Source organism: Penicillium griseofulvum (assembly GCF_001561935.1).
Source record: "Penicillium griseofulvum strain PG3 chromosome Unknown contig_80, whole genome shotgun sequence".
Lineage (NCBI taxonomy): Eukaryota > Fungi > Ascomycota > Eurotiomycetes > Eurotiales > Aspergillaceae > Penicillium > Penicillium griseofulvum.
Genome location: NW_024467471.1, coordinates 545,120 through 562,335, shown reverse-complemented (window position 1 = coordinate 562,335; position 17,216 = coordinate 545,120). Strand labels below are relative to the sequence as shown.

General features: G+C 48.6%; 8 protein-coding genes across 8 annotated transcripts; 4 read left to right on the top strand and 4 right to left on the bottom strand.

The window, feature by feature from the left end:
• Positions 1–2,401: 2,401 nt before the first annotated feature.
• PGRI_012460 (uncharacterized protein) lies at positions 2,402–4,424 on the bottom strand (the record flags this gene model as incomplete). The annotated part of the gene is made up of 4 exons (XM_040788959.1): positions 2,402–3,616; positions 3,676–3,834; positions 3,896–4,155; positions 4,220–4,424. 4 exons carry the CDS (start codon positions 4,422–4,424, stop codon positions 2,402–2,404), a joined length of 1,839 nt encoding a protein of 612 aa, XP_040645912.1.
• A 1,196-nt stretch (positions 4,425–5,620) lies between these two features.
• PGRI_012450 (uncharacterized protein) lies at positions 5,621–6,517 on the top strand (the record flags this gene model as incomplete). The annotated part of the gene is made up of 1 exon (XM_040788958.1): positions 5,621–6,517. The coding sequence occupies one exon, from the start codon at positions 5,621–5,623 to the stop codon at positions 6,515–6,517; it is 897 nt and encodes a 298-aa protein (XP_040645911.1).
• Positions 6,518–6,822: 305 nt separating this feature from the next.
• On the top strand, positions 6,823–8,024 carry PGRI_012440 (pseudouridine synthase PUS4; the record flags this gene model as incomplete). Its single annotated transcript, XM_040788957.1, has 2 exons — positions 6,823–6,856; positions 6,904–8,024. 2 exons carry the CDS (start codon positions 6,823–6,825, stop codon positions 8,022–8,024), a joined length of 1,155 nt encoding a protein of 384 aa, XP_040645910.1.
• A 326-nt stretch (positions 8,025–8,350) lies between these two features.
• On the bottom strand, positions 8,351–9,466 carry PGRI_012430 (EBP2 family rRNA-processing protein; the record flags this gene model as incomplete). Its single annotated transcript, XM_040788956.1, has 2 exons — positions 8,351–8,640; positions 8,704–9,466. The coding sequence occupies 2 exons, from the start codon at positions 9,464–9,466 to the stop codon at positions 8,351–8,353; spliced, it is 1,053 nt and encodes a 350-aa protein (XP_040645909.1).
• A 296-nt stretch (positions 9,467–9,762) lies between these two features.
• On the top strand, positions 9,763–10,148 carry PGRI_012420 (heat shock factor-binding 1 family protein; the record flags this gene model as incomplete). The annotated part of the gene is made up of 3 exons (XM_040788955.1): positions 9,763–9,840; positions 9,890–9,989; positions 10,063–10,148. The coding sequence occupies 3 exons, from the start codon at positions 9,763–9,765 to the stop codon at positions 10,146–10,148; spliced, it is 264 nt and encodes an 87-aa protein (XP_040645908.1).
• A 519-nt stretch (positions 10,149–10,667) lies between these two features.
• On the bottom strand, positions 10,668–11,826 carry PGRI_012410 (protein disulfide isomerase family protein; the record flags this gene model as incomplete). Its single annotated transcript, XM_040788954.1, has 2 exons — positions 10,668–11,242; positions 11,307–11,826. 2 exons carry the CDS (start codon positions 11,824–11,826, stop codon positions 10,668–10,670), a joined length of 1,095 nt encoding a protein of 364 aa, XP_040645907.1.
• Positions 11,827–12,207: 381 nt separating this feature from the next.
• Positions 12,208–14,771, bottom strand: PGRI_012400 (MKT1 family protein; the record flags this gene model as incomplete). The annotated part of the gene is made up of 6 exons (XM_040788953.1): positions 12,208–12,297; positions 12,352–12,544; positions 12,606–13,093; positions 13,136–14,065; positions 14,128–14,708; positions 14,765–14,771. 6 exons carry the CDS (start codon positions 14,769–14,771, stop codon positions 12,208–12,210), a joined length of 2,289 nt encoding a protein of 762 aa, XP_040645906.1.
• A 792-nt stretch (positions 14,772–15,563) lies between these two features.
• On the top strand, positions 15,564–16,921 carry PGRI_012390 (uncharacterized protein; the record flags this gene model as incomplete). Its single annotated transcript, XM_040788952.1, has 6 exons — positions 15,564–15,731; positions 15,785–15,844; positions 15,896–15,949; positions 16,006–16,022; positions 16,080–16,230; positions 16,295–16,921. 6 exons carry the CDS (start codon positions 15,564–15,566, stop codon positions 16,919–16,921), a joined length of 1,077 nt encoding a protein of 358 aa, XP_040645905.1.
• Positions 16,922–17,216: the final 295 nt, after the last annotated feature.

The window sequence follows — 17,216 nt, the reverse complement described above, 5'->3', positions numbered from 1 at the left end:
AATTGCGGAGAAAGCCGAGCCTCTTCCCCTGGATCAGAGGCGCAAGGTTCGTCTAGAACCTATTCAAGTTCCTACCCCAGATTACTCGGACGACGATAATCTCCTTTCCGACGATTCATTCATGGAGGAATTAACCTCAGCTACTGTCCAGGAGGCCAGACCGGTATCTGTGAAATCTCCCAACCCCGCCGATCACACCTGGAAGAATTCACGTGCCGTCTCAAGCCCATTCTCCATGGGATCATCGTCTGGTATGCAGGCTCTGGCAGTGGGCCGATCCATTTCTAGCTCTCACTCTGAAAACGGCCCCGCTACGCCGGTACTTATGGCCAAGAAGATCAACGTCTCATCTGGAATTTCCAGTCGCATCAAAGCGCTTGAAAAGTTTTCGAGCCGGGAAGGTACTCCCTCGGGCGCGAGCCCGGCTATGGGTGGGCCATCGGCCACCTCGTCTTTCGAGAACCTTCGCAAACGCGCATCTATCTCGGTGCCCAGTGGAAACCACGACACCGCTCCAGCAAGCACAATGCATTCTGCTCATATCCCCAATGGCTTTTCCCGTGTGCCGAGCGTGAATCGGCACGACCGTCGGGTGTCTGTGGATGTTACACGCCCTGCTAACTCTATTTCCGTGACGGCCCGCATCTTGCGCGATGCAGATACCTCTCCCGGGTCTTCTGGACTTGAGCCCTCGGAGTCCGATGTTCTCAACCTCCAGGCTAGTCCTTTGACTGTGGAGCATGAGACACCCGAGGCACCGCTTCCTCAGGTCTCGTCTATTGAGCCTTCCAACCTTCCCCAGGACCGAAGCATGTCTATGTCATCTACTACATCTAGTCGCGCGACGTCTCGCTCCAGCAGCCGCCCTGGGAGCCGTCCCGCAAGCCGCCCCTCTCTCAACTCGCGCTCTAGGACTGACGATAGCATTCAATCCGCTTCTCCCACACCCGAAGATAAGAAAGCATCTCGCACCTCGCGACTCATGCGCCGCATGTCATCGATCACATCCAACTCTCGCCGCAGCATTATCGGAGCCCTTAGCTCGCCAGTGAAGGAAGAGTATGTTCCCGCTCACACAAATGGGTCTAGCAAGGCCCCAGGGTCTAGTAGCTCGCGTACTTCAGAGCCCATTGACATTGGCGAGGTGAACGTCCAGTTCCCAGAAACTCTCCTGTGGAAGCGTCGGGTCATGCGCATTGATGAAGAGGGATACGTCGTTCTCACGCCTGGCACCAATGATGCCACCACCCGAAACATGACTAAACGCTACCATCTCAGCGAATTCCGCACTCCTTGTCTTCCTGATGAGGACATGCAGGAATTGCCCAACAGCATCTTGCTCGACTTCTTGGATGGAAATACGCTCCAGTGTGCTTGTGAATCTAGACAGGGGCAAGCTTCTGCTCTTCAAAGTAAGTATCCATTGCACTTCGAAATCCGAGAATAAATAACTAATCATCTACAGCTCTCATCAAGGCCCACAGTGCCCACCAGCAATAATCCCGGCTCAAAGGATAGGATTCCGATAGTCCTGTCCATTTTCATTCTCTTCTGGGCCTCGCCCCCTTTCCCCTTTCCTACACGCATCTTGCTGAACCTCCTTCGAGATCTATTTCCTATCTCTACAATCCTCTCTGTATCTCTATCTCTTATCTCTCAAATCTGGTGTGTATGTGTTGTGATATATGTGGCATGTTCTTGGTATACCCCTCCGAGTCAAAAGAGCTTCTCCTCTTTCTATTTCTTTTTCCTTTCTCTCAATATCTACTGTTCTTCGACATGTACAGACAGACAGACAGTATTTTTTTTGTCTCTCCTTTTGCTCGCTTTTTTTATTGACTTTCCTCTTGCATACACACTCTATGTCTTTGCATAGAGTGTTGGTGTTTTATTCAATGCACTTTGTTCTCTTCCCTTGAGTTCTAGAAGTTTTTATTCTAATCTGGTTATTGATTCTTCTTACTAAAGTTGGAACTGGAAGTGTATGTGAAAGGTCCTTTTCGTTCTACCTACGGAGTACTTTGGGCAGGGGTATCAAGTGGAAAGAAATAAAAGCCCAATCCGAAAGAATCATCAGCAATGGTCTCCATCAAACCTCTAGGGTCGTGTCCAGCAAATTCGTTCCGCAGATATCCTTCTCAACACCGCCTTTCTAGCTTACAGCAATGAGCAAAGCTTGGAATATTGGGTATCTCTGTCGATAAATAGTTAGACAGTATTCCAGCTGCGAATGAGAAGTTGGCAACATACTGTAGGAAGAGCTCTGTGAATGCGCGGCACTGTATTCTAGTCCTATCCACTGACTTGTATCTTGTAATCAAGTCCAGGGATATCAGGGATGGATCAACCGTATTTCAAATTTCCGAAGTCGTAGCACATAACGATCGTTAATTTCACCAGATCAGGCGTATCCATTCGCAAGATCATCAAGCTCCTGATCTTCATCATCTTCGTCGTCGATCTGCTCGGTCTCTGGAATGGATCTCTCTTCATCCGGAAGGTCGCCGTTCGCGGTGCCATTTTGTTTACTTGAGTAGAACTCTGGGAATGCAGCGCGCATTTGGAGCACGTGTGCGTCGATGACGTATTGCATGAGATTGTTGACGGGGAAGGAAGAATGCATGCGTTTCTCCGCTTCCATCAACTCAACCTTCATCTGTGTTTCCCACTCATGCTCGCCGGCATGGTCACCGATAAGCTTCTTGCGCTCAATTCTGTCGGTGGTCGAGATTATCTTCTCGCATCCAGGCATGCGACATGTCCAGGTATCAGGTATCTCGTCGATGATATCTTCAACTTCCTGTGATGTATCTGGAGTTGGATCCCGCTCTGGGGTGGAAAGCTTTTGGCTTGTTGGCGACGAAGATACGGGTGGTGTCTGGGGCTTGTCTTTCTTGATATTGTCCTTGAATAGGCTCTTCATAAGAGAGGAGCTGGCACCGCTCGAAGCTGCTAAGAATGAGCGAGTGCGAGGCTTTGTGGCTGCGAATGGATCTCTGATTAATTCATGGCCGCGGGTTTTGCTGGGTGTTTCGATTTCATCGATTTCATCCGTGTCCTCTTGGTCTTCTTCGTCGTTGGATTCGACTGTCTGCTGGTTTGTGGAGGCATTGCGGTTTCGTTTGCCGGTCACTTTATTGGAGACTGTGTGGACTTTTGGGCGTAGTACAGACTTCTGAGTCCGGCCGTACCGTTCGTCGTCGCTGGATTCTTCCTGCGAATCCAGGGGAGTTAAGAGTGCAGCTGGCAGAGGGGCGGATTTCGTGGATGCATGTGTGAGTTCCCTATGGATGACATAACGGGGCCATCTGAAGTCTTCTTCGTCCATCATTTCCAGCACGGCATCTGCCCTGATAGCAATAATTTTCTGGGCATCTTCCTTGCTGAAAGAGAACCGTTCTGCCAAGCGTTCTCCCAGTAGGTCGATATGCAGGCGGCGCTTTGCCAAGTGACCTTCTTCTCTGAGGTCCTTGAGCAAGTGATAGATGGCATCGGCTTGTGACTTTGAGATTGCTGCGGGTTGATGTCGAGGAGTTGCCACTTCTGGTTCGTCTTGGGGTTCGGTTTCACTTTCCTCAGAGGGCGAAAGCTCCTCCATTAGCCTATTATAGTCATCCTAGGATTCTTGTCAGTACGTCTATAGACAATCGTAAATAAGGGTGCTTTCTAATTCACATTGAATTGGCGACGTAGATGGACGAAGACATTTGTCTTTTTCCAATCCACATCCGAATCACCTTGGATCATGCAGCGAAGCAAGAAGGTGGCATGCATCGCAAAGACCTCAGCTGACTGTTCTCGGGTTTCACACGAGCCATATGTGTGGTATGTGTACTAAGGGTAGATGAATATTAGACCTCGGTTTGTATACATAACCCAGAATCGAAAGACTCACTTGTTCACAGAGACTCCTAAATGACGGATTGATCTGTTTCTTGCCTTGCTGATGTTTATCAACCAGGAAATACAACATATCAATAGCCTGGACCATGCGATTGTATGTGGGTGTGAAACCCTTGGCGGGCGAAATGATGTCGTACCAGCCCGCCTTACCAGCAACCCAGAGCTCAATGCTCTTATCTTCAGTTTGACCGTAGGCATAGTGTGTGACCTCATCGATAATAATGCGCTTAGGGGGGTTGTCCGGGTTGAGCACTGGTGAGCGAGTGACTGGTCAGCAAGCTGCTTGGTAAACACGCATTGATACGACGATACACACCTAAGTGTTCCTGGTCTTCACGAAGTGGCTCTAGGCAACCAATCACCTGTACTGGGTTCTGCTCGGTAGCATCCAGTAGATTTGCATATAGCATCTTCCCAGGCTTTAGGACCTTCACATCGGTCAGGCCGAACTCCCACCAATCATTCTCATCAGTGATAGAGGGATCGGTGGGAGCTAGGACGGTTTCTTCGCGGGACGTCATGGTGGAATTGGCATGGTGTCGACGGATGTAGAAGTAACAATAATGAGGCTAAGTTGAGCAAAGTAAATGAGAAGAAAGTGAGTTGGAATGGAAGCTTGTAGTTGTCGAAGTCATTGGTCAGTAAATTACAGATACCAGTTACCTGCAATTAATTACAAGTTTCTGCCTTGTTTATCGGGAGATTATCATCACGTGCATAATTACATAAGATGGGGTTTAAGGTTACAGGATCCACTAAATTAAACTCCAGTCTATCCATGGATGTACAGTATGTGTATGTTGTATGAGATTTAGACCTTCAAAAGGATATGTATATGCTATGATATATGCCTAGGTATACTACATATGAAGTTTATGATAAGAAGAAATATAATGTCATTTCTTTAATAAATAAAAATGGTCCTCAGCGCACACAGAGTTCAGTCATATGTGCTTTACCCACTATGAGAGTGTCTCTGTTAATGCGGGTTCTGGTGCTGAAATTATTCTACCGAGAATGAATGACAGCTCCCTGCTTTTTCATGATTTTCTCATCTAATTCCTTCCCTAACTATCAAAATTTATATACTACATTTACAACTCAGAGATAAACCAACCTGGGGTTTCACTGTCTACCACAACTATGTATACTACTAAGAACTACCGGGATGTCTACTAAGTTTTGATGTTAGACGTGTGATATATGTCTATTTTGAACATATTTAATTTAGACTTCTCTGAATACTTTGTCTTATCTAGCCGTGGATTGTTTATAATGAAGAAATCCATAAATCTCTACCTAATCGCTATGACCAAGTCTCCATTTGTCAAAAAAATCCGTATATTCATTTTCCTGATATTTGAGAATCAACATTGAAAGCTGTTTTTTGACATGGGTGGTATAAATGTAAACATTCTTCCTTTCCTGGATTATGACGTCAGAGAGAAGTGGACAAAAGTCCACGTTCCTCAAACTCGCATGGCTTAGTGGTGAGATCCTCGGTTTAACTCCGAGTGTGATTTCCTTTTTTTTTTTCTTTTTACTCTTAAGAGTTATTGTGTCTTCAAGGTCAAAAAAGCAGACACCCAAGGTAAGTATGTGGGTACGAGATCCGCAGCCGTTCCTGGTATTTGACACATGTCTGCGGGATCGACATCTTTGTCCCATACTATCTACACACTTCCCCCTACTCGTCTCAACTTTCAAGTCTCTCACCATGTCCACCTTGGACGAAATACTTAACCGACAGCGACCCGGACCATGGCAAAAGTTCTGGGCCCAGCCTTGCATTTTTCTCGCACAGAAGCTTTACAGTTGGCATCAACCCATTCCAGCTACGCCAATCACACGTCCTATTGCTATCGTCTGCATCTCCGATACTCATAACACCCAAATCAGTATTCCAGACGGAGACGTCTTGATTCATGCTGGTGACCTCACGCAATCGGGGACTTTCAAGGAGCTCCAGACAGCACTCACCTGGCTAAGCGCCCAGCCTCACTCAACTAAGATCGTTATTGCTGGTAATCATGATCTTTTACTTGATTCAACACGGGATGATCCATCGTGCCAGGCAGCCTCTGAGCGGGCCCAGCTAAACTGGGGCGACATTATTTACCTAGAAAATCAGGAAGTAACCATTTCTTGTCCGAATGGTCGTCAGCTGCGAGTCTATGGAAGTCCTTACTCTGCGCATTATGGTAACTGGGCATTCCAATATCCCAAGGATCAAAATGTATGGGATAGCTCAGTGCCAGATGGAATCGATATACTCATCACTCACAGTCCACCACTTGCTCATCTTGACTTACTAAAGTTGGGCTGTGCTCATCTACTACGGACACTATGGAGAGTGAAACCAAGACTGCATGTGTTCGGACATGTCCATGAAGGTGCAGGCACCGATTGGATGCTGTTTAATGGACTCCAAAATGCGTATGAGCGCACCGTCGCTGCCAGAGGTGGTGTGAAGAATCTTCTATCTACAATATGGGAGTTCGCCAAAGCGTATGTCCGCCCGCCTACGGAAGCACAATGTTTGCTTGTGAATGCCTCTATTGTTGGAGGTTTACGGGATAATGAACGGAGGCAGGCTATCAAAGTCTTTATTTAATATCTTGCTATGCACATGGACAAGCGTCACGATGACTAAGATTTTGTAAAAGGGACCTTAAACCTCTTTTAGGGTTGCTATTTTCAGTCACCAATTTACTTCAATTAGCGTTGTTGTTTAATATCTATATCCCTATTTATGATCTAAAAGCCTTGTATATCAAAATCATACAAATCGCCTTGTGGTCCCAAAGAACTGCCGTAAAGGCGGGAACCAAATCTCTACCAAAATAACTTTTTTCCATTTTCGAACTCCCATCTCCCCAGATGCCATTCCCTCCAGGCTTCCGACTTTTTCGCACCACAATGTCCGGCGAAAAGATCCTCGAAGGCGTATTCGGTAAGCTTAAGTCCAACCAAAGCAAGACATCAATCTAACTTCTCCAGCCGTCCATAAGCCGCAAGGCGTAACCTCCGCCGACGTGATCCGCACCTTGCAGAAACACTTCAACCCCTCCAAAACATTCAGACCATGGCTAGAAGAAGAACGCGCCCGTCGCGATCGCGAGAGCCAATTCCAGCGCAAACGCCGTCGCCACCAACGCCTCGACGTCAAGATCGGCCACGGCGGAACCCTAGACCCGCTCGCGACAGGCGTGCTCATCACCGGAATTGGAAAGGGAACAAAGTCCCTCCAGGATTTCCTGGCTTGCACTAAGAGCTACGAAACCATTGTCACCTTCGGCGCGGAGACGGATACCTACGACCGTCTTGGGAAGATCGTGCGTCGCGCGCCCTACGAACATATCACGCGCGAAGCAGTCGAGAAAGCGCTGGAGCAGTTCCGCGGGAAAATTATGCAGAAGCCGCCTATTTTTTCTGCTTTGAGGGTGAATGGAAAGAAGTTGTACGAGTATGCGCGTGAAGGCACGGTGCCGCCGGTTGAGATTAAACATCGGCCTGTTGAGGTCTTGAATATGGAGATTGTGGAGTGGTACGAGCCTGGCACGCATGAGTACAAATGGCCCGAGGAGGAAATGACTGGTGATGAGAAGGCTGTCGCTGAGAAGCTTCTTGATCAGGAATCCTCTGCATCGGCTGACGCTGCGACCCAAGTCCCTGAAGCCTCTTCTACTAAGCGGAAGTCGCCACCAGCAGATGAGGTGAAGGATGATAGTGCGGAGGCTAAGAAGCAAAAGGTGTCTGAGACTGAGGCTGCGCCTGCACCTGAGCCTACTGCCCCCGAACCTGCAACCACAGAGACCCCTGTTGTGCCTGCAGAGGAGCCCAAGCCCCAGCCTCCGGCTGTGAAGATCAAAATGACTGTCACGTCGGGCTTCTATGTCCGCTCACTGGCACATGATCTGGGCAAGGCTGTTGGTAGCTGTGCTCTGATGAGCGAGCTAGTGCGCAGTCGTCAAGGTGACTATGAACTCTCCCCTGACCGGGTTTTGGAGTACAAGGACCTTGAGGCCGGCGAAGAGGTCTGGGGACCGAAGGTGGAGAAGTTCCTGACAGAGTGGGAGGAGAAGAGAGCCGCCAAGGCTGAAGCTGAAGCAGCTCAATAGATTATACAGTCTCTTAAAAATGATATAGCATTTGTATAGACTTGCTATATATAATATCAACACTACAATACAATCTACTATGCACCAGACCACATCTTGCCTTTTATGCGTAACATACCTCGGTACTTGGCGTAGAATGTCTGCAACTCGAAACTCTTCACAGAGCTCACCTCTTGTCGCTATAGCTACAAAGTCTCATATGCACAGGTGATAGAGATAATAAATCAAAACTGCCATTTTTTGGTTATCCAGACCCAAGCGAGAAAAAATAATTACATGATGCACGATACAAATGCAATATCACCACATAACCCACGTCAAAACGATTAGTTGCGTCCCTTGGCTTGGACTCTCTTGCTCTTGCCGGGTCGCTTTGCGCCACCCTTCATCTTCTTAGCGGAGAAGTTGCTCAGATCGCCGCTGGACGCGGCATCACCGCTCTTAGCATGACGCTTCCTACCTCCGAATCCGAACTTGGCGTCCTTCTTCTGGCGCTTATTGCCACCAGGGCCATCACCGCGGCTACGCTTCTTGTCGGGCTGGGTAGCCTCGTCAATAGCAATGTCGAACATATCATTGGCGTCGTCAGTGGGGGCAGAGCCGTCAGCCTTGCGCTCTGTGAAAAATCAGGTTAGCGATGCAAAACTTAGATATATCAATAGTAAAGGTGAAAACGTACTCTTCTTAAGGGTGTTGATCTTCTCCAACATCTCACGCTTCTCCTTGTGTCTCTGCTGCAACTTGGAGTTCTGGACCTGCTTGCCGAACTTCTTAAGATCACGCTGGCGGCGCGCCTCAGCAGAAGCCTTCTTGCTAGCAGCCTCTTCGTAAAGCTTCTTCTTGATCAAAGCCATGTGCTCGTCGTTCTTCACCATCTCCGCGAAGTAATCGCCCGGCCGTGTGAAGGGAACGCCTTCCTTCTTCAGCAGACCACGGGCCTCGGTAGCAGCAACCTGGCAGACCTTGTAGAAGGCCAATTCACGGTTCAGATCGTCATTGGCGTCTTCGATCTCGATCGGCTCTTTCGAGACTAGCGAATTGTGCTCTGAGAATGGGGTCTGGGGGCCGATGAAAGAAATGCGCTTGAGGGCGGAGAGGATAGCGGCAGAGTTGTTGATTGTCAAACGTTGGTGGGGGACGACATCCTCGCGCTCATCTTCATCAAGGTCGGAGAGTGGGATATCTTCTTCTTCCTCTTCTTCCTCATCTTCCATCTCCTCGTCCTGGTCAACCTCTTCCTCTTCTTCCTCTTCGGCGTCAGAGCTGGCAGCCTTCTCTTCCTCCTTCTTCTCTTCCTCCACAACCTTGTCTTCTGGGGCAGGAGCAGTCTTCTTAGCCTTCTTCTTTTCCGCGGCCTTGATCAATTTCTTCTGCTTCTCGGCCTCGAAATCACGGCCCTTGTGGGCATCGAGAGCCTGGAGCAACTTGCTTCGTTTAACCATTGTTGCGTTGTGTTAAAATACAAACACAAATTCGTATTTTGGGGTAAGGTGAAAGGGAATTGAAAAGAGGAAAGCAACTTGCTATCAAACCGGCATCAGAGAATCCACGGGATTTTTTTGAAATTGCGCTAGCCCCGATCAAGCTAGCGCCACCGATAAGACCGCGCTATTCCACACATAGCAATATCTCGGAAATACATATCATCCGCTCCCTTATCGCGTCCACCGCCCTGTCAACTGTACAACATACTGTCTCCCTCTACAACAGTCTATACGAGTACATACATAGTCTCACAATGGTCGACGATTCCAAATCTCCTTCTCCAGACAAGCTCTCTTCCCTGCCTGAGGGCGAGTCTCTTCTATCCCAACCGGTACATACCTTTGCTCTAAACCCCACTTGTCGTTACTAAACGCCCTTAGAACTCCGATGCCCAAGGCCAGCTCACCGCAGCTGTGGACGATCTGCTTAATGAACTCCAAAGCAAATTTGACGCTGTCTCAACGGAGATGTTCGGGAAATGTGAGTCCCTACTCCATCCATATCCACCAATGCATCTTCATACTTGCGATTGCGAACTAATGCTCATGCGCAGTGGATGACATGACCAAACGCCTTGATGAGCTAGAGGCGTCTCTAACTGCAGCTGCGAGTGCTGGTGCCCCAAGTCCGGCAAAATAAATATGAACGCCTTCTATACTCCAATTTTGTGCATTCTTTCTTCGCGTGGCGTTTTTGGCAAGCGCTGCATTTTTGGGCTAGCCCTGCCGAACCATGTACCAACCTTGGGATAGCCCAACACATATTTATGGCATGCATGCTGTTTTCTGAAGGTGTGCATTGGATGGCCGTGTAGCATTGGCACCGGCCTGTGGGATTCATACTTATGCTTTACGATTTCATAGATACCCTACAATCAAACGAGGATTCTCGTACAGAAGAACTATGTTTATTGATTTACTTGCATGGATCTAGTTCATAATCATAGACATATTTGAGAGGGTGAAAGGCCCCAAGATCCGCACTCAATTCGTACAATATACAGCATCAAGCCAACATTTTCGTATACATTCAATACATTTCCTTTGAATTGATGCCTTACAGCAGTCCCGGTCCTCGGTCTAGAATCAGTGACTAGAGCCTTAAGCCAAAAACCCAAGCGGGAAAATACAAACATCCAGAAATAACAATGGCAAGTACTTAAAGCTCATCGTGCTTCTCCTCGCCAACAAAGCGGCTGAGAATGTTGCTGCGAGAGAGGATATCATCCAACTTCTCGGGGGCTGAGCCACCCTTGGCCAGGACCTTGCGGAGACGAGTGAGCTCCTTGACGGCGTAGCCCTCGTTCTTGCTCAGCTTCTCTGCAGCCTTGACGTAGTACTCAGCGTACTTATCGGGCAGACCCTCGGCGGCCTTCTTAACCTCAGTCACCAGCTCATCGAACTTCTTCGCCGCGACGTTCTTAGTAACGATCTCGTCCAGAGCGGCGATGGTGCCAGCCAAGCTGTCAAGACCACCACCGACAGTACGGTGTGTACCAGCCTTCTCGTTGACGAACTTGACAAAGGCCTCCTCAGATCGTGCACCGGAGTACGCCTCGGCCTCGGTGGAGCCCTTGGGGAAGAACTTGATTGTAGGGAAACCGGTAATACCCTGTTCCTTGGAGAGGGCGCGGGAGTTCTCAGCCTCGGCGTCGACCTTGGCGATAACAACGCCGGACTCAAGGGCGAAGTCCTTGGCGAGGGATTCCCAGGTAGGAGCGAGGGACTTGCAGTCTAAACAGAAGACGAATAATTAGCAAAACAAATTAGACCAGAGTCAATTAAGGAACCAACTTACGGCCACACCACGGCGCGGTGAAAGCAACCAGCACATCCTTATCGCTACCAACAACGGTCTTGAAAGAAGCATCGTTCAGCATCTCAACCTTGCTAACCTCCTTCTGCGCGCTACGAGGCTTGATGCCGGTCTTCTCGGTGACGAAGGCAGACAAGCTCTCGAGATCACGAGCACCCTTGTACTCCTCAGGTTTATCGCTCTTTCCATCGAACCACTTGACGGTGGGGAAACCCTGGATACCGAAGCGCTTGCCGAGCGAGCGGTTCTCATCGGCGTCGACCTTGGCGATGGTGACCTTGTCTTCGGCGAAAGCGAAGGTCTGTGCAAGCTCCTCGTAAATGGGGGCGAGGGTCTTGCAGTGGCCACACCAGGGAGCGAAGAATTCGACCAGTGCGGGCTTGCCGGTCAGGACGACTTCATCGAAGTTGGTGGGGAGTAGGTCTTTCACTACGGAGCCTGCAGTAGCGAAGCCGCTAAGGACTGAGAGAGCTCCGACGAGTAGGAAGCTCAAGCGTGCCATTGCGTATATGGATTTAAATGTGAATATACTTGGGAAAGTAGTTCACAAGGAAATCGGGTGGATGACGGAGTTAAAGCTCGGGGGGCGATGACAAACAAAGCCGAAGAGGCCACTTGGTCCACAGCTCCGCAGATCACATCCATCTATTTTCAATACATGACATCGCTATAGATTACTATATTCTTATTATTCCGTTTTTGGGTGGTATCTTTTCTTGATTTGTTTTTGTCTCTGTTGCTACCTGGGTAGTTAGTAATACACTGGAGAATTGTCGGTATCGCATTTTTTTGAGTCAAGATCGAAGCTGTTAGCATAAACTTCAATTGCAAGCTCTTAACCCAGAATTCCCGCGGTGGTTGATGTTGGCAAAGCTTGCCCATATCATCGTCTCTCTGCCAGCCACTTGTTTGCATCTTCCCAGAACTTTGCTTCCTTAAACTCCTTGCCCGTACTCTGTGTACCTGCGTAAACCTATCTGAAGATCAGCTTTTGGTCCATATTCAGTAGTCATCAGGCAATACGAACCGCATCCCACAGCTTGAATGCCAAATCCAAGTTTCCAATAAAGCTCTCGCTGTGTTGGAACCATTCCTTGCCCTTTGCCTTCACATCCGCTCGAGCCTCAGGCGATGTCGGGTTTGCCTGAAGCGGGAGGTCGTCGAGATAAGTCCGAACAGCAATTCCAAGTCCACAGTCGTTATCATCAATAAACGGAAGCCTAAAAGAACAGGTTAGAACAACAACCCAGATCAAGCGTAGATAGTCTAGAAGGAACATACTTGATAGCCATCTCAGTCCAGTCGTTGCGATCCCGGTCAGCGTCACCGCTGAGCAGCAAACCAGCCAATACCACCTCGACCAGATTCCTCATTGCGGAGCGCACCTCAGAAATCAAAGAGCGGTAGCAAAGAAGCTGACGGCTCAAAGGTCCAGAATATCCAATGCTCTTGTGCTGAAGCTTGGCAACGCATGCGACACGTGAAACTAGCATATTGAAAGTCTTGTCCTCTTCTGAACCTCTCATGGGACCGCCAGATACATGTGAAAACCACTGCTTGGTGTTAAGGAGACCCAGGCGAATCATCTCAATAGCAATGAATATAGGTTCCTCGAGGTTATCCGAAGGTTCGATAGTCGACAAGGCCTGCACTAGACACTGACCCCACGGAGTGAGATTGTGCTTGTCATCGACGTATCCACGCAATTGCAGGAAGCGCCATGTAACATTAGATAAGATATCTTCCTGCGATGAAAGTACCTTCGGAAGCTGTTAGTTATCGTAAGCAACGTCAAATATGAGTAAACCCACAGGTGTTTCTTTATTGGCAAATGACTTGGACACGAAGTCAGAGTCGGTTAAGCTCTGGACAGCAAACTTAAAGGATCCGCGAGGCGCCTGCAGCTTCTTGATGCTTTCGGGGAATTGTTCTCCGTGGATCTTCCAAGGATGGATGGTATCCTTGACTGAGGGGATGCCCTTGAGATTGATCGTCCGCTCTGAGTTCTCATCGAACCATAGGCGGATTCGAATGACTTTTGTTTGGTAGAATCGATGAAGCGAATTTGCTAGAAGGCAAATAGATTGAGTGCGGACAGGTGTCAAAATATCACCCACAAGCTGGCGGTAAATCTCGGAGTCTTCAGTACCCAGCGGTAGCGAGATGCGAACCTCGCCAGTTGTGAGGAAGTTGGGTACATCAGCTCCAATGATACCTTTAGAAAGATAGAAGTATAACTCCTCCGGAAGACGCTGCCCGATAAGCTCATGCATATCCGACGAGGTATTCTCTGGATCCATGGGACCGACTCGACCATCGACATCAATATAGACATGGTGCTTCACTATCATATACGCTCGCTTGTACAGGTCTGCGTATTGAAGTTCCTGCATACGACGATCCTCTTCAAATTGGGCGCACAGTGTCAATGCACTACGTCCAGCTGCATTGAACATCGGCAACGCATCACGAATGGTGGGGCTTTTTCCGGGGTAAGCAGGGTTCTCGAAAAGTGGGAGGGATCGCAGGAAAGGGGAGCCCAGTAGTAAACAGAAGTCCAGGAATTGTTCATTGGAAAGTCGGCCCAGCTCCTCCTGGCAGGTTTGCTTTGTGATCCAGAAGAATTGCGCGGGCTCTGTGTCGATACGGGTGACTAGCTTGTCAAGGTCAAACAAAAGGGCTTCGGAGGGGGCAAAAACAGCATCAACAACAGGGTTGCTACCACGGGCAAGGTAGGAGAGCTGTTCAAATAAATTGGTTAACACTTCACAATACAACCATGGCGCATAGGGTAACCATTCACCTGAGCCGCGGCGCTGTATGGCGCTACGATGAATTCGACTCCGTTCTGGGCTAAAATTCGTTGCAGGAACTTGAAGAGGGTCTCCGGGGGCGGGGTGCCTGGGGATCCGGTTGTGTCAGCGAACATAGGGAAGCTTCGCTGTGAGTCAAAGAATCGACAAAGGGTTTCCAGGTCCATCACCGGGGGGAAAGTGAGATAAGGATAGAAATAGATCATACCCGCACTGCTGAATGCATCGACCACCTGGTCTGCTTGTTGCTGGTCGTAAAGTTCCCAGGCTTGTTCGAATGAGCGCGACGTTGCAGGCTGGGTGCGCTGCTCCTTCTTGCCGAATTCCAATCCATTGAAGACGAAGATAGTGGCGACACCAAGGTTCTTGAAAGTCTGTAGTTCCTTTTCGATGTTGGTCCTCAAGGCGAACGGGAATCCGCCTAGTGCGCCTAGGAGCGCTTCCCGGGTTGACTGGTTCACGAGGTGTTGGTTGATGTAGTGCGCTGCATCGATGCCAACGACGGCGCCCTTCAATGCTGATAGAGGCAGGGACTGGGTACGGCCAATGACCCATTCATCGAGAGGACGGACTAGCCAAGATAAAGGATTAGCTGGTGCGATTGTGGATTGTGGAGCTGTTGCGTACTCGGCATGGTTCTGGAGCTTGTCTGTTACGGGCTGAAAGCACGGCAACGCCGGGCATCAAAGCCCGAAGGTGGGAACAAGAGGGTATGACAAAAGTAAGAGCGGATCAAAAGCTCCGTTAGGATATGATGAATCGGAGCTGGGATTGTTTGGGGTTTTGGAATGAGGGAGGGCGAGATCACGAGGGGGGGGGAAGGCGGAGTTGGAGTTGGGCCCTTTTGTTTTTTTTGCCTTTTTAACGCATCACAGCACTTGTGTCACTTGTTTCAACCACTTCTTTTTTATTTTTTTAGGTCTTTTATCTTGTATTTGATTTAGTTATTTTATGTTCAGCTGCTTGAGCTCACTGTCTATCTGTTTATCTGTTCTATATAGAAGAATGTACGGTTTATAATGAAGTCATCCCCATATGTTTAAATAGAACAGTCCCACAAATCCAATCCACCACGTAATATAGTATGTTTATAGTGTAAAGTATATAACTCCATATTCCTACATAGTTAGACAGCTATTATCTTACTAAGTATCAGACATATTTATATCTCCAGGCTAAAAGGGCCTTGTATAAGCGGGGACAATGACACATCGGCGGGGTTCAAAGTTCATTTCGGATATCGCCTGAGCTCGGAATTGACCCAAAAAAACTGACTGGAGCTATTAAACAAGGAATTGTCATTGGTTGGATCGAATTTGATTATGAAGATATGCGATAGGATCACATGTGCGCTAATAGCTCAGCTATATATATTCACCTTTAACCCTAGCTCTTCTAAGTAACCTATTTCTATCAACTCTTCAAAATGGATAGCACAGTCCCAATTGAGCTACCCGTCATTGACATATCCAATCCCCATGACCCAGCCGTAGGGAAGGCCATGCTGGATGCTGCTGCAAAGTATGGCTTTTTATATGTCAACAGCAAAGGAACCGATTTCACCGTGGAGGATGTAGACCATGCATTCGGATTGGTAATATTTTCCTTCCAATCGACATCTATATGCACATCTAACCATTCCTATAGTCAAAAAAGTTCTTTTCATCTCCCACACAGGAGAAAGAAACATGCCAGATCCAGCAGAATGTTTGTGAACAGAAGACAAACAAACGTATTCAATCTAATTTCAATCTATAGAACCGAGGCTGGTCTGGAATGCATACAGAAACCCTCGACCCCGAGCATCAGCTGGTAGGTCGTACAGTTCCCTGGCATAGACTACGACTAACATTAGATATGACTAACAGACCGGAGACTTCAAAGAGTATGAACCAGCCATACATATATCTCCTTGAAATTCTCCCACTAACCACCCAACCAGAGCCATGAACTTCGGCGACTTCAAAGACGGCAAAGCCCAACAGCCTCTACCACCCTCACTAGCCCCCCACGAAGCAGAGATCAACAGCTTCAGCGAACTCTGCAACAAGACCTGCACCCGAATCCTGACTCTACTAGCCTTAGGTCTAGAGGTACGTAACCCCAATCTATATACCCTAGCATATCCACCTCGAATTATCATACCAACCAACCCAGATGCAAGAGGACTTCTTTACAACCCGCCACGACCCAACCAGAGGTCCGACAGGCAGCATCCTCCGGTACCTATATTACCCATCAATCTTCTCACCAACAACAGCAGCCTACAAGCACGACAAGGACGTGCGAGCGGGCGCGCACTCCGACTACGGCAGCATAACACTTCTCTTTCAGCGTCCCGGCCAGCCAGGTCTTGAGATCCTGACTCCAGAAGGCAGCTGGGCACCCGTGCCCATTGTGCCTGGCACCGAAGCCGAGGCTAAGGGGTATCCGTTCCCGCCTATCTTGGTGAATATCGGGGATTTGTTGAGTTATTGGACGGATGGGCTGTTGAAGTCGACTGTGCATCGTGTGGTGTTTCCGCTTGCTGAGCAGCGGAGCCCGAATCCGCAGGATCGGTATACGTTGGTTTACTTCTGTCATCCTGTTGATGAGACGGAGTTGGTGCCTGTTCCTAGTGGGATTGTTGCTGCGCATCGGGAGAAGACGGGGGGTGTTGCTGATGGGAGGGTTGGGTTTGGGGGTGGGGCGGGACATTTGGTACCTGGGAAGAGGCCTTTGACGGCGCATGGACATCTTATGTCAAGGTTGGAGGCTACGTATGGGTTTACTAAGGATGAGTGATGACCACCCATAGAGCCCTGGTGAGATGGGGACCAGATAGTTTCGATGCTTGGCGCTCTGCTAAGCCTGGATTACTTACCGACTAAATGTAGCTAATGGCTCATTTGAGTAAATGGAAACAGATTCATTCGTAAGATTGGGAATAAATTGTAAACGCCTGTGCCGTTGTGGCAAAGTGCAAACACACGAAAAGATAGGTCCTCCGGACATAGATGAGAGAATGATAGATGGGATGTGCCCAGATGACCACAACATAGCCAACACCTCATTGGCAATGATGCCCATCTACTAACAT